The sequence below is a fragment of the Heteronotia binoei genome, chromosome 6, assembly GCF_032191835.1.
Source record: "Heteronotia binoei isolate CCM8104 ecotype False Entrance Well chromosome 6, APGP_CSIRO_Hbin_v1, whole genome shotgun sequence".
Taxonomy (NCBI): domain Eukaryota; kingdom Metazoa; phylum Chordata; class Lepidosauria; order Squamata; family Gekkonidae; genus Heteronotia; species Heteronotia binoei.
The window spans coordinates 103683662-103705569 of NC_083228.1; the positions used below are offsets into that span (position 1 = coordinate 103683662).

General features: G+C 39.8%; 1 protein-coding gene across 4 annotated transcripts in view; it reads left to right on the plus strand.

Annotated features, from left to right (window-relative positions):
* Positions 1–21467, plus strand: part of TRPC1 (transient receptor potential cation channel subfamily C member 1) — a 47455-nt gene extending 25988 nt beyond the window's left edge. For 2 of the 4 annotated variants that reach the window (XM_060242301.1, XM_060242302.1), the window contains exons 8-13: positions 4641–4780; positions 6988–7131; positions 10492–10667; positions 12296–12497; positions 18436–18630; positions 21107–21455. In XM_060242301.1, the coding sequence (XP_060098284.1) occupies positions 4641–4780; positions 6988–7131; positions 10492–10667; positions 12296–12497; positions 18436–18630; positions 21107–21334 (1085 nt within the window). In that variant the 3' untranslated portion in view covers positions 21335–21455. Of the gene's footprint in view, positions 1–4640; positions 4781–6987; positions 7132–10491; positions 10668–12295; positions 12498–18435; positions 18631–21106 lie in introns of all 4 variants that reach the window. The other 2 variants (XM_060242300.1, XM_060242303.1) reach the window with 2 other exon arrangements.
* Positions 21468–21908: the final 441 nt, after the last annotated feature.

The window sequence follows — 21908 nt, forward strand, 5'->3', positions numbered from 1 at the left end:
GAGCGGAGGATCTCGGATCGGAGACCTAGGACGAAGCGGAGACCGCGAGCGAGAGCGGGGCCGCGGAGATCGAGATCGGAGCCGATGCGAAGAGACCTGAGTAGAAGATTCGACAAGCAGTGGGGCAGAATTGTCCTTAAGCAATGGCGTTGTGGAATCCTTGAGTACCGGAGTTGTAACGTCCTTCAGCACTGGCGTAGTGATGTCGAGGAAGGATTCCGGTCTGAGAGGTGGAGCCTCGGAGTCGAGAATATCGCTGGGAGGAAGGCTGTGACCGAGGGCGATCTAGAGCCAATCGGGATAACTTCAAGAGAAGTTTGAGTGAGGCTAGGCATTTCCGAGATGACGTCAGAAGGAGCCGAAAGTTCGATAGGTAGAATCGGAGTCGACTGCGCAGAAGCCGCTTGTGCCGCCGAAGCAACTGATTGCGATTGCGCAGCCGCCGAGGCCGATTGCGCAGCCGTAGCAAAAGCGGAAGTACTAGGGCGCGCGGAGGTAGAAGCTGACGGGTCGTGCTTCTTAGGCGCCAAGGTGCTCGGACTGGAGGTTTTCGGAGCCGAGTATTCGCCCTGACGGGCTTGTTTAGGCGCCTTATGCCCCTCAGAGTGTTTAGAGGCCTTTTTGTCGGACTTATGTTTCCTAGGAGCGGTAGGAAGGGCCGACGCTGCCGAATCTCCCGCTCTAAGTGGGGGAGGCGGCGGATCTGAAGTAGACATCCCGCGGAGAGAAGACTCAATGAGGAAGCTACGAAGACGAGCCGCTCTGTTCTTACGCGCCTGCTTACCGAAGCAAGCGCAGTGGTGACAGTTATCGGTTCTATGGGATTCCCCCAAGCAAAAAAGGCAGAGCGAGTGACCGTCGGATGACGGGATTTTAGCAGCACACTGCCTGCACCTTTTGAAGGTGATTTTCCCTTCCATCCGTTCCGGACAGGGGAAGGAGGGAAGGGAGAGACGGGGTGGGGGGGGGGGTAGAAAGGAAAAGAAAAGGCAAAAGCGCAGAAGTCGGGATCTACCTTTTTTTTTTTTTTTTTTATATATATATTAAATGGACGAAGAAAATAGAAAAGGAGAAGTAAGAGAGATAGTACGATACCAAGAGACGAGCCAGAGGAGGAACGCAACGAGGTAGGTGTTGTCCGGGCGGCGGAAGGGAAGAAACTGAGTGGAATGGGCGCTCTCCCCCCGCTCTATACACTTTCCTTTGGCCTGAATGGGAGTCTTCTCCAGTACCCACTTAGTTGCCAAACTCTCCCGTACTCCTGTCTGTGTTCAAACTGCTCTCCTCTGTTATTGAATTCAGATGGTGTTAAATCACGGTTGAAAATCTGACTGTCAGCAGTAAACCCTTCTTCTGACAGGGCTGTTCATAGATGATCTCAAAAACACATCTCTTCACAGTTAAGACAGGAATCTGAATCTGACTTTCCTTAGCATCCAGCTCTTTCCAGAATTTTTTCTGCTCAGCTGATACTAACCAATCAGATTTCTTAGAGCAGCCTGTCACTTAAAGCTCTCTGGCTCTGTGAAGAATTAATTCTGTGAATTAATTCTTCATAGTCCATTAGTTGATGATACAGCACTTCTAAGCCTTTTACAAAGTGCAGTCTGTCACAAGGTGCAACAGTAATGTAATCTTGAAACATAGAACTAGAAGCATATGTATATCTTCTGACTTTATTTTAGACATTTTTCTGTTTGTACTAAATGTGTCTGTTCATCTTGTGAAAATTAGTTCCTTCTATATTATGCATATGTATGACTAATAATCTTCCTCACAAACTGAACAATAGCAGTTAATCCTTAAATAGCTGTTGCATTTGATTATTTAATTATTCCGAACTATTAATATTTAACAGCTTTAGCCTAGCAGTTGTCTAATTTCTGCTGGGTGCTCTGTTGCCACCTCGGTTTAAACTGATATCTTTCAGACCTAAGAGCATACTGCTTCCCCATATGGATATGTTGCCTGCAAGTGAAGGGATGCTTGCAGTACATAACATCCTCTTGGTATGTATGTACATGCACTAGATTAGGAACAATGAATGCTAGAAACCAATAGTACATTAATACCAATTAGCAATGATACCTGGATAAATTAATATAAAAGCTGTATTTTATGTGAAATATTAAACTTGTATACACAAGACCTAGAAGTACAGCTATATTCAAACAAGTGCTTGGGGCTCTTGTAGCTTGTCACACTAGAATCTCATTAGTTATTGGAATTAACAGACAAATTGTTCCAGGACCTAAGAATGGCTGTGCACTTCTACCCACAGAATAGAGATAAAGCTATCATTCTGCCAGTCCTTTCTGTGCCTGGGCCAGGTGAAATTTCTGATACTGTTGCTCCCCTGTAGCAAAGCTTGTGTTCCTTGACTGAGCAGAGGCAGGAGGACTGAAGAAGCATATGGGAGTTGTGCTATGTTCCCATAGTGCCCTGGTGCACTGACCCTGTGTGTGTATGTACATGTGTACATGCACATGAATGAGCATCAGGGGGAGTCACTGTGAGGGCAGGACTCTGTAATGTTGTGGCCTGTACAAATGAAGGTATTTCAGAAGGTAAGTAATGCCTTTGTTTATGAAATATCAGAACTGAGTTAGAATTGGGTGTGTCTGATGTTGTAAAAAATTAGGGGCATTGCTTATGTGTGGGGATTGGGGAACAGCATGCAAATATAATGAACAGCGTCTTCTCATGAGTATTCACTTGACAGTTCAGATCTGTTGAGTAGACCTTGCTAGCAGTACCATCTACTCACCAGCTTTGCTCAGGCGCTGCAAAGACACAATTCTTTTTTTGTACTGTCTTGTCCATGTGCTAAAGTCTTCTTTTGCAGGGCCTGCATGGTAGAGCTACTCTGTAATGCCTTTAGTTCACTGGTTTGGATCTGTGTGATGTTGCCTGGCAATTTTGTCGCTATTGGTTTTAAGTTTTCTGCGTTACTCTGTTTGATGTATTGGTATTTTAATGCCACCTTGAGCTTTGGAAAGGAAGGATGTGAAGTCTTTAAGTATTCACATTTCTGTACTGTCTCTGTTCCTGTAAATACATCAGCCATCTTAGAGAAAATAACATTTGCAGAAACTGAAACTGAAGAAACTATAGAACCAGCAGAGGGAGCACAGGCATATATTTTTGATTACTATATTTTAATAACTCTAGTGGGAGAGACATTTCTAAAATAATAAATTATGCTTTATATTATGACTACTCAAAGTCAGCGAGCTCAAAGTCCAGTGTGGCGAAAAGTATGAACAAAAATGTTTCTTAACTGGTGAATATTTACCCATCAGTGGTCCATATCTTAGGGCTTTTCTCTTCCTGTAGGGCAGGGCCTATTTAAAAAAAAAAAAAGACAAAAGATGGTGCATGGGCAGATTTGCTGCTCCAGGAGTCAGAGAGCAGAGATGTGCCTCACCCCCTCCCCATCCCTTCTGATGGGAAAAGGTGTACTGGGGTGAGTTTTCATATTTGCCTTTTGATTCAGCTTTTGTGACATGCGCTATCAGTGGAGAAAGATAAGTAGGAAGAACACTAATTTTATCCTAGGTTTAAAAACTATCTAATCAATTAAAGAAACCAATAAGTAGTCTTCTTTAAAAGTCTGGATTTTTTTCTGTGCCAGAATGAGGTGAAACTGTCACCAGGGGGTCCAATTCTGTGAGCCCCAAAAGAAGGTGCCCCCATCCATTATTTCCTATGGAAGGAAGGCATTTATAAGGTGTGCAGTCCCTTTAAATGTGATGGCCAGAACTCCCCTTGGAGTTCAATTATGCTTGTCTCACCCTTGCTCCTGTCTCAACCCCCAAAGACTCCTGTCTCCACCCCCAGAATCCCCAGATATTTCTTGAATTGGACTTGGGAACCCTATTCTCCAGTGTAATATTTCTCTTTGGCTGTGGGTTACCAAGTTAGAATACTCACTAGGCACCAGTTCTCAGGTCCACTAAGCACAGACAAGCTGTCTCAAAGCATCAACCCTTTGTTTTCAAGGACACAACTCTGGGAAGCATGAGCTTCAACTGGCTAAAGGAATGCTGAAACAGCACAGACAAAGTTGCAAGGAAAACATGGAATGGATTTTCTGTTGAGGTCTCTGGGCCCTACCTATCTGGGCACAGAGACCTTAATGGAAAATCCATTGCACATTTTCTTTGCAGCTTTGTTTCATGCTGCATCCAGACAAGACAGAAAGAGCAGGGATCTTCAGCAGCCTCAGAGCTTCAAAGGGTAAGGTCAGGAGGGGGAGGGAGGTGAAAAGAGCCTGGGGAAGCTGATTAAAGCCATGTGCCGGACATTTGACACCTGTGCTTTTTTACAGTGCTTCTGAATAAAAAACTCTTGTAAGAAGGTGGACATTAAAATAAGGCCAGATATGGAAATGTGTACATAGAATATATATATTTGAAATATATATATATATATATATATATATATGTATGCATGTATGTACTGTGTTCTAACCCAGTGTTGTAAAATGCACCTGATGCTTATCTTTCTAACCCCAAAATACTTTTCAAATAAGAGATATTGTCGTGTTTCATAAATAAAAAGAATTATAGACTGCACTGAAATCATTGTGAAATGTCCACAGTACCCTAGTAACTACTTTCTCTTTTCTTCTCTATCAGGAATGGTGTGGTCAGATGTTAAAAGACTCTGGTATGAAGGTTTAGAAGACTTCCTAGATGAATCACGAAATCAACTTAGTTTTGTCATGAATTCTCTTTATTTAGCAACTTTCGCTCTCAAAATAGTTGCCCATAACAAGGTAACTATTACTGTATGTTGTCATAAATATATAGTTTAATTCATTTTCAGAAACATCTTTGAATCATCTATTTAATAATGTTTATTACTTGCTTTTCTGCCCGATTAGTTTCCAGGTGTCTTAAAATTACAATGTACATTAATATACAGTTCAGCGAATGGTTGCTAAAGTCCTCTTCCCAATTTAGAAAGTCTTAAAGCACAACTATGATTTCCTTATATATCTAGTGCTAGAATATAGGACATTGAAGGCAAATATCACTTCTAGTTTTTATATTTGTTTAGGCTTTCCTGTGTTGTGTGAAAGAGTTCCTGATGTAAATACACATATGTAGAGTAGATCTGTTCTCATTGAAAACTGGAAGTGAACATTCTGTAGAAAGTGGGCATAAAAATAAGGCCAGATATGGAACTGTGAATCAATTAAATACATTTATGCATGTATGTACTAAACATTCAAACCCAGTGTTGTTGTAAAGTGCACGCAATTCTTAATTTTCTGACCCCAAAATACCTTTGAAATAAGAGGTATTGCTATACCTCTACTGTTTTTGAGATGGATTTGTATTCTTATGTGATATTCAGCTCATCAGACAATCATTAATGTTATCTTTTTAATTTAAAATGCTTATATCCCACATTTCAGTATCCTCAAGGTAGCTTGCACAATGTCAAAATGACTATGGTGGAACTGACAAAGAGCACTGAATTACTTCTACATAGAAAAGCATAAGAACATACAAAAGCTTAAAATATATAGGAAGCCATGGAGCAGTTTAGCAGTGGTGTATTAAACCAATGGATTTAGAAGGATGTATTTCTACTTAGGATGACACTGTAGATCTGGTAGAAGGTTAGGTGAAACAAAACTGAGTCTTGACCTTTTTCCTGAGGTTGCCAGAGGGGACCAGATGAACTTCCTAGGAGGGCATGTTTCACAGTCTGAGTGTCACCACTGAAAGGTCCCCTCCCACATTGCTATCAAATGAAAGGGTGGCACACAAAGTTTTATTGCATAAAGTAGTCTTTCAGATAGTTTGCCTCCCATTTAATCCAGCAATTTGAGTTTTGTCTGCAAACAAACAAGTAGCCAAAGTGGATAGATGAGGACTGGCATAATGCAGCAGTAAGTCCCAAGTAACAACTGGACAGCTCTGATTTGGAATAATTGAAGCTTTCAAGAAGGAAGCCCCACACAGAATACAGTTCAGTAGATGTTACCAGAGCAAATCTGTCTGTGGCCAGGTCAGATTTTTCCAGAGTAGGATGAAAATGATATAACTTTTTAATTCCCATTTTTTAGGCAAGGCTTAAAATTGCTGCCTGTCTAAGGTTACTTATTGAGACTCAAGGTAAATTTAGTCCCCTAAGTTTTAACAACCTTGGCCCTGCTTGATCTTTCTCTGCCTATTGCTTCACCAACTCTCTCATCCTTAGCCATCCAAGGACTCATGGTTTGTTTTCAAATAACTGTTCATGTTTTCCCTTGCTGCCACCATACATATTTTCAGTCAAACCATCTACACAATGCTACCTTCCTCATCTTTTCTATGAAGGCTTGTTTGACTCCTGCAAATTTCTGCAAGTTTTAAGGCGGCGGGGGGCGGGGGGGGGACTTTTTCCTTCCTTCCAATCAAGTGTAACACTGAAAGATGTTTAAGTGCCGCAAAGTCATTTGAGCTTGAAAGGAGAATCTGGAAATGAGAACCTGTGGCCAGCTTCTGACAGGAAATATTGTAACTCCACCTGCCCATAATGAATGAAAGGGATAACTTTAGGTAGACAGAATTGCCTGAACTTCTAGACTTTTTTCATGTATTGTCTACCTATAGAGCTGGTATGTATTTGGCCTGGAAAGTAAACTCTTATCTTGTCAGCTCTACTTGATAGTCATGTAAGAACCTTTCAGATTAATTAAATAAGCTTTCATCCATCCTGGTAAAATACTTCTTTAATATATAAAATCTCACACAAATAAAACTAGTTTATATTATGAACATAAAGGAACACAAAAGACAATAAGACATAAGTTTGATCATTAATATTTTATTTTATCTCAGGTGGTCTTGCATCGCATTGTGGATTGTTAGACATTGGGGAATATTCCTGGATTTTTGTAGCTTTCCAGTGTGCCAGTGGTGATGAATAGTTGTTACTAGATTGTCTACTATATTATAATTAAATGTCAGTTTCTTTTCATAATTTTAGTTCCATGATTTTGCTGAGAGGAAGGATTGGGATGCCTTCCATCCTACACTGGTGGCAGAAGGTCTGTTTGCTTTTGCTAATGTTCTCAGTTATCTTCGACTTTTCTTCATGTATACTACAAGCTCTATCCTAGGGCCACTTCAGGTACGTTGTTATACAGGTAAAATGTCTAGACTTGCTCTGTGATTTAAGTTCAGATATAGGGTTTACACGTGTAATAAAACTCATGTAAATTGTTGGCTTTGTAAATCAAGCGTTTCTTCATAGGTAGATTTTTACCTATTTTAACAAGCCCTGGATGAGCTCCACCACCTATTTTTCTACAAAATGACCCCTAAGCAAAGATGAAATTACACATGGCAAACAAAGCATTTTTTGCTTTGAGTGTATTTTAAAGCTACCTTAAACAAAATTCTTGATGGAATATTCTGCAGCCTACTCAAATTGGACTATAGGCAGCTATATGACCACAAAAAAAGAAGGAAGGTTTACACAGGTTATATAATTCCACTTATTAGATACATCCAAAAGTTCCATGTTGTTACCTTGCTGTGAGTGAAGTAGGGACCTTTCCCCTTTTCTCGTTATAGTTAAATAATTACTCCTACAGGCAAAACAGATGTTACAAAAGGATTCTTTTTATTTAGCAGCAGTTACTAATTATTGTTTACTTTCCCTATTTTAAGTTTTTAATCACATTTTTCTGTAGCAGCCTCCTTATTGATAACAGTCAATGGACTTAACAGTATATTAAGGATGCAGAACACATTGCCATTACAAGTTGCCATTCATTCTGAAGTTCACTATGTAACGTTCATATTTATTTATGTGTTGCATCTTTAATGTATTTTTATTAGTCTTCTATGTAGTGAAATCAGAATTCTGGGTATATATAAACAGCTTAACACTTACTCTATTCAGTGACACACTGAAGCTTTAGTTGCTGTTGTTGACAACCATAGATTGAGCAATAATCTCCACACTGTTTTTCAAAAGTGGGTCATTACTTTCAAATGCCAATAAAATATACCACTGTATCCCTTCAGTGAAATCAAAAGCATATTTCTTCATCTTTTCATGGATACTTTCATAGCAGGGAAATGTGCTTTATCATAATCTTTTATCATAAACTTAATTAGCTACTCATTAATAACTGATGTTATTATACATAATTAACAATCTTTGCTAGAAGGTTGGGTTTGAATGTACTATTTCAGTCTTTCATTTAAAATATGTACAAACTTATTAGTAAGTTGTATCTATCATATTGATAATTGAAATTAGGGATTAGTACAGACAGGGAAATTCTGGTTTGGTTTGCAAACTGAACTGGCTTGATTCCTGAACTGGTTTGCAAACCAAACCCAAACCAATTAGCAAACCAATTCAAATAAAAAACACACCCTGGGGCCTCAGAGGCTCCAAAATTGCAGGGGGATCTCCTCTATGTACCCACCAAGTTTGGTGAAGATTGGATTTCAGGGGTCTGAAGGTGCCCAGGTGCCCATGGACAGTGCTTTTCAGTGAGGTCATAAACTGATTCAGGAGTGTACAAAATGGACCCTGGGTGAGCTAAATGCATTTATCTTGCTGAGTACCTCCTGGGAATGTCTCTCATATGCCCAACAAGTTGCATACAGGTTGGATTTGGGGGTATGAGCCCCCAGAAAGGGCTTTTTTGGAGAAATGTTGGACATGGGTTCACAAGTGGATAGACCAGACCACCCTCTATCTGACTGAAAATGTATTCACTGGTCAAGACAAGCCCATTCATCCCACCCAAGCCCAGGAGCAACCCTTAAGCTGCAGGTGCCTGCTGCTACCTGACCCTACCCTCCCTCTCTTTGCAGCTGTCTCAACGATGACTGGGTAGGGCCAACCCTTCCAACCTGCCTGCAGCCCAGGAGCCACCCACACAGTTGCAGGGGGCTGTGTCTCCCTGGGCCCACCCTCCACCCCCAGAACCCCAAGACAACAACTGTGGAACAATTCAAGCAGTAACCCCAGGGTCAGCAAATATTCCAGGCACCAACAAATGCCTGGCCTTCAGTTATTTCTGCAGTGCTCCAAACACAGTCCATATTCTTTCTTATTCATTTTTATGTTAGGATTGCAGCATTTTCATTCCATTCCCTTATATACATACAGGAGTGGAATAAAAAAGAATCTGAAAGATTAACCCTGAAACAGCTATACGCAAAACACATAGGAGTTGTATAACTATTAAATATTCCATTCCCTCTCTACCATTTTATTTGTTTTTTTCTTTTCTTTTTTTGCCTTGGTGAGGTTCCCTATTTTTCTTTATCGGTTTCCCATATGGGAAATGGCTTGTATGGTCTCTCCATTTGCTGGCACAGCTGCCAATACAGCTCAGTGGCAATGGAACATTCACATAGTAGTTTTCCCTGGCTGATTTCGTCAGCAGCAACCATCACCCACCCTCTTGATCTTTTTCATTTTTTAAAAAGATCATCAATTTCACATTGTTATATGGATAAGTAAAACAGGTTCTGAGAAATCTCAGCTTTAATTTTTAGAAAACAATTCTCTACTAGTACCTTCTACTGTGGCAATATGCTTTCCCCCATATACTTCTGCAATGGAAGAGGCTAGATATTTACATTTAAAAATAATGAAAACTGGGAATTTACAGAACATGTTTCACTTACTGTTATAATAGCATATTGATATAATAACAATATAGAACTGATTTTTAAAGAGAAGCAATGGCCATTGCAGGAACACTGAATTAAAAAATCTAAACTTTCCCACCCACACAACAGCTGTTTAAGCTTTACAGCAGTCTTTCCCAAAATTTTGGAGCAATGCAGTTTTGGGAAGAATTGGAGTAAAGCTAGGGACTTACATGGATATACCATGATACTGTGGGAAAGCAGACCCTCTCCCTTTGCTCTTAGGGCAGATAACCCATGTAGAAGTCTCCTGTATGTGTTATGGTTGAGGATCGATACCTTTATGTATCATTTTAAGATATTTCATGACTGAAAATAATGACTCTGCCCTCTATAGTTAATGGCAGAAATCCAGAAGTCATTTGCCCCCAAAACTATTCCTGAGTCTCCCCCCACCTCACAACAGCAGCGTTTCAAGGAACGCAGTAGACTGCAGTAAAAAGGTAGAGTTGCCAAAATCCTGCCCCCCCCTTTCACTGGCAGAAACCAACCTTTGGATTCAATCCATTATTTGTTACATTTAATTTGTACCATTGTAATTCAAAATGTTGTTGGTACTTGACCCCTGACGGCAGATTTCACAAAGCAAGATGAAAAACTGAACCGTTTTAATTCAGTAGTTAATAGTAGTTTGATATTATTTAATACAACTGCTTAACTATTTAATTTTAATTATTTAAATTATAATTAATTATTTTGCAGTGTAAAGTTCAGCTGCAGTTATATCCTGCTTTCATAATAGGTTTTGGTATGCAGGTTTTGGTTGTAGTGATTGTTTGATAATTGAAATAATGAATATGTTCTACAGATTTCAATGGGGCAGATGTTGCAAGACTTTGGAAAATTTCTTGGAATGTTTCTTCTTGTATTGTTCTCATTCACTATTGGATTGACCCAACTGTATGACAAAGGATTCACTGTAGATGAAGAGAAGGACTGTGCTGGGATATTTTGTGAGCAGCAAAGCAATGACACATTCCACTCGTGAGTTGATGAGGCAGTGGTAAAAATTAACTATTATGTTTTTAATGTAGCTTTTAACACTAAAACATTTCTGAAGACAAGACTTTACGTCATTAAGCTGGTGACATAGCATTCACACTTAGCATTTGTATAGTGGTTTAGAATATGCTGAATGCTTCACATACATTGCAAATTACGTTGTAAAGCAGGGACAAAATCTGCTTACTGTTCTATTTACTACACTACATCAATTGAACTCAGGGCACCAAAGCACCAATTTCTTTGCTCTGTTGATTCCTTTAAGACTGTTGTGGAATACAGTCTTGTGAAAGCAGAGTCCTGTTAAAATAAGAGCATACGTACCAATGTTGACAAATCTTTCCAATTTTCTTTTTTCCTCTTAAGCCTTTCACCCAAGGCTGTACTGGGGGTCCTCTACAGACAAAAATTCATCTTGCCTGAGTGAAGAGGAGGAACTGAGTGAAATTTCCCCAACCTTACTCCTGAGCCAGGAGGAAGCTGGGCAGAAGAGTGATGGAATAAGAGCTCTGTTGGCACAGGAGTGAGGCTGGGGATCCCTTTGCCTTATTCCTCCTTTTCACTGCTGTTCCCTATGCCTAATGGCTTTCTGTTGTATAGAGGTTGTATGACCTCTAGTGAGGCCTTTTGGGGTGTGTGTGGAGGGCTGTTTGGGAATGGGAAGGTGAGAATGGTTGACTCCTTCTGCTTACACAACCCCAAGATCTAATACCCCAGGATCCAAAATGTTGGGATTTTAAGTATACTTTCCATGTATAATTCTTGTAGGGTGCGGGCTTCACCCACAAAGTCCTTGGCAAAACTGAAGGATCCTATAGTAAGTCTTATTTTATGTTTGTGTGGTTTCAGTCTCCATAATGGTGAGAAGTCTGAGACAAGATTACCTGTCTTTACATGATAGAGAGTACTAGAAACTTGTGAAGTCTTCTTAATAATTTTGTGTTTTTCTGACAAATATATGAGCAGAGCATATTGGAAGCAAAGAAATTCCTACATAGGCAGCTAAACTACTAATCCTGCACAAGCATGTTCAGAAATCAGCTGTTAAACTCCAGTTTTAGACCAACTAAAAGCTCAGCCCAGTCTGTCCAAACACAGAGTGCAGTTTCCCTCTTTCTCTGCTGCAGATCCATTACCAATTAGGAATATTTCTAAGCTTTAGCACTTGTTGAGAAAATATGATCCTTGAATCCTTAGCAAGCCATCAGCTTAATACATGATTGTCAACTATCGATTCCCTACCCCTGAACATCATTGTTAAATATTTTAGAATAACTGAGCTAACATTGAATAACTTGGTAATGCTCATTTTAACCCATCATTCCACTTTTGGTGGTATACACATTCCTTCACCTCTCATTAGACTATGACACAATTCATATGAGTAGCACATAATATTTGAACTATCAGATGAACTAAAATGAAAATACTGATTTTTAAAATCTTACATTGGATTTGAATAACAAGTTCAAAGCCCTTGTAGCACCTCAGAATAATTTTGCCTTCCTAGAAGAAAATGTTTTAACCTTGAATGCATGCTAGCTGTTTTATTTCTCCCTTTCATCTTTGTGGGTCATCTAACTACACATTTCTCCCCCTCCCCCTTTCAGGTTTATTGGCACCTGTTTTGCCCTATTCTGGTATATATTCTCCCTTGCACATGTAGCGATATTTGTTACCAGATTTAGCTATGGTGAAGAGCTGCAGTCTTTTGTGGGTGCTGTTATTGTTGGCACATATAATGTGGTAGTGGTGATTGTCCTTACCAAGCTCTTAGTGGCGATGCTTCATAAAAGCTTTCAGCTGATTGCAGTAAGTATTTTTAAAGCAGTTTATTATATTATACTGAAGTGCAGTCATTGTGGTTGGTACTGCATAGCACAATCATTACTTTGATTAACCAGTAAGCATTGGGGCCCCATAAAGATCTGGGCCCTATAAGGATATGTGTTGTTGCCACTGCTATTTAATTTGTTCATAAATGATCTGGTACTGGGGGTGAGCATCATAGTGGCCAAGTCTGCAGATAATACAAAATTTTCCAGTATGGTGAAAACCAAGACACCAGGAGGATCTCCAGGAGTGAGTGGGCAACAGTGTGGCAAATGAAGCTCAGTATAGGTAAGTATAAGATGATGCACTTTAGAAGAATTCCCAAAGTGAAGTATATGAATTTTGAGATAGCTGAGACTAAGATGGAAAGAGACCTTGGGGTTGTAGTGAGAGGTCAATGAAAATGTTGATCCAGTGTGCCACAGCAGTGAAAAGGGCAAATTCTTTGCTGGGTTTTATTGGGAGATTGTAATGCTCTGTATAAATCTATATTGTGACCTCATGTAGCATCTTGGGTGCAGTTCTGGTTGCTTTATCTCAAGGAGGACATTGCAGAAGTAGAAAAAGTACAGAAAAGGGCAACCAAGATGATTAAAAGGTTGGAGCACAGCTCCTATGTAGAAAAGACACTATTAAGGGGGGGGGGGCACGATAGAATTATTCATGGGGTAGAGAGAGTGAACAGAGAGAACTTTTCTTCCTCTTCCAAAATATTAGAACCTGGGGGCACCCAGTGAAGTTTATAGGCAATAGATTCAGGTTGGACAAGAGGAAATACCATTTTGCTTCAGTGAGTGGATTCACTGTCAGAGGATTAATTAATTAATATATGGCATTTGTAAAATAGCCAGGAGATACTAAGGTTTCTGGCATCCAGAAGTTCTAGCTCCTTTAGCATTATGAAGCACTAGATGGTGAGTTGGACTTGTTTTTAAGGCAAGAAATGTTTCAGAGATGGTTTGTGTAGCAGAAAAATAATGAGGTCCACACAATTACTGGTTTGAAGCGAGGTTTATTTCTGGTACCAAAAAGTAGAACCCAGTCGGGCGTGCTGCCCCAAAGACTGAGTTCCGGTCATTCTGTATGCAGACAGTTTTATCCACACGGAGGCAAGCAAGCAGGCACATGTGCTTATCTGATTTCAAAGGGTCTCGCCTCTACTGAATTCTCCCTGGTAAATTTCCATGACCAAGTTCCCTTATCTATTTCAGCAAGGAACCTCCAAGGGGCCCTTTCTCTTATCTTGGCTAGCCAGCTTTATACACACACCCACTGTGCTGTGGCCAGCTCTTTAATGGAAAATTACAGCAGACATGTTAAAGACAAAGCATGCTCTTAATCAATATATTCATTAGTATAGGGATATTAATTAATTATTCAGGGCTCCCCTTCATTTGTCATTGACTGTCTCTGAGTCATGATCCTTGTATTTCTTGGAAGTCACTTTCCAAATACTAGCCAAGACCAGCCTTGCTTAGCTTCTGAGATCTGACAGGATTAGGCTAGCCTGGGCTATCCAGGTCACGGCTGTCAGAGGATACAGTGATGGCCACAGACATAGAGGATTTTAAAGGGATTAGACAGATTCATAGAGGGCAGGTCTATCAGTGGCTGTTATCCATAAGAACATAAGAGAAGCCATGTTGGATCAGGCCAATGGCCCATCAAGTCCAACACTCTGTGTCACACAGTGGCAAAAAAATTTATGTACACACATACACTGTGGCTAATAGCCACTGATGGACCTGTGCTCCATATTTTTATCTAAACCCTTCTTGAAGGTGGCTATACTTGTGGCCGCCGCCACCTCCTGTGGCAGTGAATTCCACTTGTTAATCACCCTTTGGGTGAAGAAGTACTTCCTTTTATCTGTTTTAACCCGACTGCTCAGCAATTTCATCGAATGCCCACGAGTTCTTGTATTGTGAGAAAGGGAGAAAAGTACTTCTTTCTCTACTTTCTCCATCCCATGCATTATCTTGTAAACCTCTATCATGTCACCTCGCAGTCGTCGTTTCTCCAAGCTAAAGAGTCCCAAGCGTTTCTCCAAGCTAAAGAGTCCCAATCCATGATGATTGGTGCCAGCCTCCATATTCAGAAGCAGTAATCCTCTGATTACCAATGCGAGGAGGCAATATCAGAGGAAGGCCTCCGCCTCTGTTACCTGTTGTTGGCCTTCCAGAGTGACTGGTTGGCTACGGTATGAGACAGGATGCTGAACTAAATTAACCACTGGTCTGATCCAACTGGACTGTTACATTCTTAGTTTAGGTTTGATTAACTTGGTTCTGACTGGTTTAAGTGTGTTACACATATTGATGTGAAGTAGTTTGTTCATGGGTATCTTAATCCTTTGGGAAGTGTTGTTTTGATGCAAGGGGAGAATATATCCTTGTATCATAAATTCTGACATGTACCCATTCATGATTTGTGGCATAACCACAGATAAACAGCATTTGTGTTCTACAATGGCCATATATGTTTCTGGGGCAAAAAGGCCAATGGAAAGGCACATCAATGAACTGGATCTTCCCTCTGGTTGATGTACTGTAAGGGACTGGAGTAGGATAAAATAGTAAAGGGAGATTTGTAGCTCTCCCTTCTTTGTGGTCTCTGTGCGTCACACTAATGGGTTTTGTGACTGTATTGAGTTTTGATCTGGAAAATCTAGAACTAGCTTTTAGGTGCAAAACCCCTCAGAATCAATTATGTATGCCCAAGGGAGGACTTGCAGTTTCCCACTCAATTAAGTTTTCATACTTCACAGCAGGAGTTTTGATTCAGAAGCTTTTAAGTGCAAAGGTCCTTTCCTCCACAGGTCACTGCTTAGTGTGCCTGCCCAAGGGAGATACATTGTGATTTCCTGCCTGCTGCAGCAGCATTTAGTGGTACTTCTCTGCAAGCTCATTTATTTATTTATTTATTTATCCAATCTATATCCCACTCCCTGTACTCCAGAAGGGTCTCGGGGCAGCCAACAGCATATAAAATACACCAATAAAAACAATGCAAAGACACAAAAAATAATCTTTACAATATAAAATGGTTAAAAATCTATCCACTATGCAGGGTAGGATGCATGGGTGGTGAAGACACAGCTGAAGTATACCAGCTGCCTGGTGGATCACAGATACCCAAAGGCTGCCTGAAAAAGATCAGCCTTGCATGCCCTGCAGAACTTAGGGAGGTCCCACCAGGCATGCACCTCTTTGGGCAGCTGATTCCACAGGACGGGGCCACTATTGAGAAGGTTGATAAACAGCATTTGTGTTTATGATACAAGGCAGGCAGTTCATGGACCCAGGACCTTCAATAAATTCCAAGATGAAGATCAGAGAAGGTAGGGAGGATCATGTTGGGAGAGGTAGTCCCAAAAGTATGAAGGTCCCAGGCTGTTTAGGGCTTTAAAGATAAGTACCAACATTTTTAATTGGCACCAGAAACTAATATGGAACCAGTGCAGCTACCATAGGATGGTTTTATATGCGTCGACCAGGACATTCCTGTTAGCAGTCTGGCAGCTACATTGTGGACCACTTGCAGCTCCCAAAGTGTCTTCAAAGGTAGCCTTGCAAAGAGTGTGTTACAGTAGTCCAGTGCTGAGGTGACTGTGAGGTGAATTACCATGGTAAGGTCTTCCCGAGACAGGTAGGAAGCCATTTGGTGGGCTCTGCAGAGATAGTAAAACAGTCTTTGTCACCAAGGACACATGTTTTTCCATGGAGAGCAGAGAATCAAGCCATACTCCCAAATTCCTGATGGAGCTGACTGTAGAAAGATGAACTCCATGAAGGTCTTTATTGGCATGTTTGTATAATGCAAATAAAAACACACATAGCTGGTTCTGTTGTTCTGAGTGCTTCTGCAGTACAAGCAGATCCTTCCACAAAACAGTAAAATGGGATATGTATAGAGATTACAATCCTAGTGCCCACCTGAGGTTCTTGACCCATGGGTTTGGAGGCCACTGCCATAAAGACAATGTATGGTACTGTTAGATGTTGTTCCACAGGAGAGATTACCATATCTCTCGTCTTCAGAAGAGGAATTCCTCTTCCAGAACACATCAAGGCAGCCACCTGAGCCCAGCCTTTCACCTTACAGAGACCTTGAAGAAGAAAAACAAGTTGTCTGTAACTGAATGTTCCTCAAGTTGTCTTCTCTTCATTCACATAGCTTGTCCTCCTTTCTGGTAACAGGTGCTTTTTAACTTGCTGTGGTATTTCTTTTTGGGAAGAATTTAGCAGGGAGCCACAACTGGGGGTGTGTGTTCAGCCTATACCAAGGTGAAAAAAATCTGAAAAATACCTTAGCAGTGTTCCCTCTAAGCTGAGTTAGTGTGCGCTAGCTCACAGATTTTTAGTCCCCAGCTCACACATTTTTGTCTTAGCTCAGAAAAAATGCCCCCAAAGCAAATTAATTTATGCAGTAGCTCACAAATTTAATGTCAGTACCTCACAACTTTAATGCCAGTAGCTCACAAAGTAGAATTTTTGCTCACAAGACTCTGCAGCTTAGAGGGATCATTGCTTATCAGTATTTTCTGGATTTTTTTCCCCCAGCCAGATATGGAGGTCAGTATTTATTCAGCTATCTGAAAATGGCCATCCTGAAAAAATCCCAAAAAATATTCTGGATTTTTCAGGACTCCCAGATAGCTGAAGGTGAATCCCTGAGCTGTTTTCTTAGTGCTCTTTAAGCCCCACCTACCTCACAGGGTGTCTGTTGTGGGGAGAAGAAGGGAAGAATATTGTAAACTGCTCTTTGACTGAATGCTGGGATATAAACCCAACTTTTCCTCCTCCTCCTTTCTCCCCTCCATTGGACCCCCCCCCCAATCGTGAATTCCAAAATTTACCTAATCCAAATACCATACCAATATTGGGATTTGGGAATATTGGGGAATAATGATATTTTTGGGGTTCAATATACCTGTGGAGTGGAAGGGGGGGTAGCACACTTTGGCCACAACTTATAGCTTCTAGGTATGCACACTTGGTGGCATGCCTCTAGTGGGAAAAAATTTCATGCATAAAAGTTAGCCATGTCCAAATGGAAGCTGTGCTGAGGCACAGAACATTTCAGTATGAGAATACAGATGACTATTCCAAGGACACCTATTACCTCTTGGGAGATTTAGTGGAAAACCTTAGCACATCCAGAAAGCACCAGGATTAAAATGGGTATTTTTTTGTATTTTAGCTGCAATAAAGAAAAAATCCTTTTAGTGTTAGGATATATACATGCTTTAGCAGTACTGGAAACTTGTGAAGTAATAAATTGCTGCCATTGCATTGTCACATGTCTCTTTTTCATGTACAGCTAATACCTTATATTGATTGGGCCAGTGGAGAACTCTTTATGCACTTTGAAGAGGATATATAGCAGAGAAACGAATCTGTAATGAGGCAGTAGTTCTCCATGGTTCAGAAGCTAAATTGTAAAAAAAAAAAGAACCAAAAAACCAAAGGAATTTGTTACGATTATTTCCTTTTTTTGTATTTAATCATTAGTACACCTGCACAGAACAAAATGTGTTTGAAGTACTTAGTACACATAATCTTATGTAATTATTTACAGCCCTTGTCATAGGAGGATATAGGCTCCTGAGAATTATAGTCTGAAACACAAGGGCTGTGATATGAATAGCAGCTTTCATAGACTTTCCTGCAGTGTGAGAAACATACATGTGAATCTGATCTCCAGTAATGTTGAATGTCAAACCCTAACATGTAAGGCTCTATATATGATCATCTAAGATTCTCATGCACAAAATGTCTATCCTTTTTAATAAATTGTATTTGTAATCACATTCATTTGTCATGAATTGGTCCTTATTAAACATTTAAATGCAGTGGTGTAATTTAAAATCCTGGTTTAGAAGAATCTCTGAAATCTGTAATTTTCAATCATTTAGAATCATGAGGACAAAGAATGGAAATTTGCTCGTGCCAAGCTCTGGCTTAGCTACTTTGATGACAAATGTACATTACCTCCACCTTTCAATATCATTCCTTCTCCCAAGACTATCTGCTACCTATTTAACAGCCTCAGTAAATGGATTTGTTCTCATACATCATCTGGCAAAGTCAAGCGACAGAACAGCTTAAAGGTAATAAATTTGTCGGAATGCAATGTTTTCATAATTATAAGACAAGACACCCAATCAAACTGTTAGTTTACAGTCCCCTTCATTACAAATAATGAACATTAGTAATTAGCCTCAACCAACCAAAACCCATATGTACAGAACAAACAAGGTTTTATTGTTGAAATTTCTGGATATTCTTATATAGTCATTAACAATAGTATTACAGGTTTTGAAATGTCATATGTGATGTTACAGGCTCTAATCCGTTCGTTGCTTATGATACCTATATCCACTTCTATTGTAGCAGAACTGGCCATGCTGATGAGCTAGCTTTGTTTTTTCCCGGTTATACCTGATGTGTTTCAGGTTTCTGAAAGACCATAATACAACAGAAAAAGCAGACAATAATAGTTTCTTGTTGCAACAGAACTAGCCATGCTGAAAGCCATACAGTCCCTGAAATGTTTTAGGCCTTTCCTGATGTTCTCATTTGTGGGAAGGGTGGGCTAAAAACTGAATAAATCAAATCAATGAATGTAGCTAGTGGTCATGACTGTGCAGTGCTGATGACATTTTATTTGGAGGGGTTGGGTGTTAAATCTGGGAAGTATCTGATACTGTTTATAATGTGGTTTTTATTCTTGTGTATCCTTACCAGGGCAGAAAGGCAGTAATATGACTAAACTAAACTCCCTCCTCCCCTCATGTGTGTATCACAGTTGAAGGCTTGCTTGTTTGGGAAGCCTTGAATCAAACTGTAGTTCACTGTGAGCTGAGAATGCAGGCACAGATTCCAGGCCTCAGGAGCCCACAGTACTGAAAATTTGCAGTCACACAGTTGATTATCAAACTTAGTCTGTTATTCATAGCCAAGTAAAGATGTCTTCCTGGTTTTTGGGATTACAGAAATGAACATACTATATATTGAGGCTGTGCAGTTCTTGGTATCTTTTCCAGTGGTAAATTCTCCACAGGTTAGTCAGGAGTCTTATGAGAGCAGTATCTGAAGTTCTTTGTGCTTTTCCATTTCTAAGTGTTGTTTAAGTATTTCAAGGCTGGATATGCAAATACAGTAAAGGCAAATGATCTTTTCCTACAGTAAAATATGTTAATTCTAAAAACAGTGCAAATTTGTTAGCTTTCTCACATGGTGTGCTAATTTTAAACTCGTCCCATGTTGCATCAAAATAAAATACCCAAAGGAAGAAACACTGAAGCTGCTTAGTTTAAAGCTGTGTTGAGTAAACATATTGAAGGTACTCTGTCATTAGGTACAATAATTACTAGAGCTCTGTTTGGCAGATAAAAATAGTTGAAAGGATCATCCTTGGTACAAAGGGATAGTCTGTCTTCCTTTTTTGTTTACAAAAATGTTTTACTGGGTTAGAATAATTTATTTTCAAGGGGTACTGAAGACTACAATTTCAGCATGTTTATTGTTGTAGATAAGGAGATACTCTGTACTCTAACTATATTGTCTGTCCTGTACAGCCTTACAGCAAAATCCAAAGACTTGGCTGCAGAAATTTTCCAGGACTTCCCTGCTGCCTTATAAAATAAAGCTTTTAAAAGAAGTAATAACCCATGAAGAATCAAGGGGAGAAGAAATCCCTCCTTCTTTCTTCCCTTAACATCACCACTGTCTTCTCACTCTGGCCCCTGCTTCAGAGATTCTGCTCTTAAATTTTGAGGGAGGAGCCTCAGCATTCATTGAGGTTGATGCAGCAAACCAAAATGGCAGCCAAACTTCATCTGGTTTTGCCATCATCCATGCCTACAGAGGATATCACTAGTTGGTGTTTTGGGTTTTTTACACCCAACTTTGCAACTTTGGCATTAGTTGTGGCTCTGTTGTACAGTTTTCTGTATCAGCATGGGGACCAACATTTCACAGTAAATATGATAGTGAGAAAAAACTGATTGAGGAAAAATATACAAGTTTCCTCTTTGATAGTCAGCTTTCTTTCAGTAGTTAGCCCAGATATCCCAAAATAATTCAGATCAGCAAAACAAGATGGCAATTATGTGCCAGTGTTTTGGTGCAGTGGCTTTACAGATATCCCTTCGTTTGCTCATGAGATTATTCTGTGAACATACAATGTGTTAGGAGGATTGTTTGGGTAGTCATCCTTCATAGCTGATGGAAAGAGATCTTCTGGTGCATTTTGGAGCTTCAGAGGACTGAACTGAATGGTGGTGGAGGTGCAGAATTAGAAGTTTGCAAGAGTGGTTTTTTTTAAAAAAGTTACTAATATTTTGGGAATGAGAGCAATTTCCATTCACCAAACATACATAACTGAGCACACTATCTAGCTAGAATTAAGTACTTTTAAGTTCCATTGATTGTAATGAAGATAATTAAGCATTAGTGTGTATTTGATGGAATCGTTTATGGAATCATTTTATAGTGTATGCAATAATCAGTAGCTTTTAATCTCAGAAAATCCTGCCGCCTGTTTTACATCATAATATTTAACCTGTTACTGTTTCTTTAAAGGAGTGGAAAAATCTGAAGCAAAAGAGGGATGAGAATTACCAAAAAGTGATGTGTTGCTTAGTTCATCGTTACTTGACTTCCATGAGACAGAGAATGCAAAGTACAGATCAGGCAACTGTAGAAAACCTCAATGAACTACGACAAGATTTATCAAAATTTCGAAATGAAATGAGAGATCTGCTTGGATTCCGGACTTCTAAATATGCCATATTTTATCAAAGAAATTAAGATTCATGGTTTCAGAATGCCAACGTTTAAGTATACATTTAAATATATTTCATCCCAAATAACATAACCATGTCTAGTTAGTACATTTAACTGTGGCACTGCATGAGCAGAAGCCAAGTTCTGTCATGAAAAAAAATAGCTTATGTATTTTTGAAGCTTTTTGATATGTGTACAGCGTGTAATACTTGGACATAGCTTTGGAACTTCCAGGGTCATCTACTCCAACCCCCAGCCGAAGCATAATTTATTTCATTGGAAGCGTGACTGACTTTAGTTTCATGCCCTCTTTGTTGAAGAAATAATTCCTGAAGATTCAAGTCTGTTCTCCAATTAAGAATGAATTTGCATTGTTTTGTTAATTGTAGAAGTTCAAAGTGTGATGAAGGTCTCAGCCTCTGGGATCTTTGTAGTTCATATTTTGACACTTCTAGGTGGACTGATGTTTCTCTGACTTAATCAGGGGTTCAAAAATTTTTGGGGGGAGGGGGAATCCCTTTGATAAGTACTTGCTATTAACCACAGAGCTAAAGGTAGCTAGAACTTAGTACTAGAGATTACTGTGCTCCCATGTAAA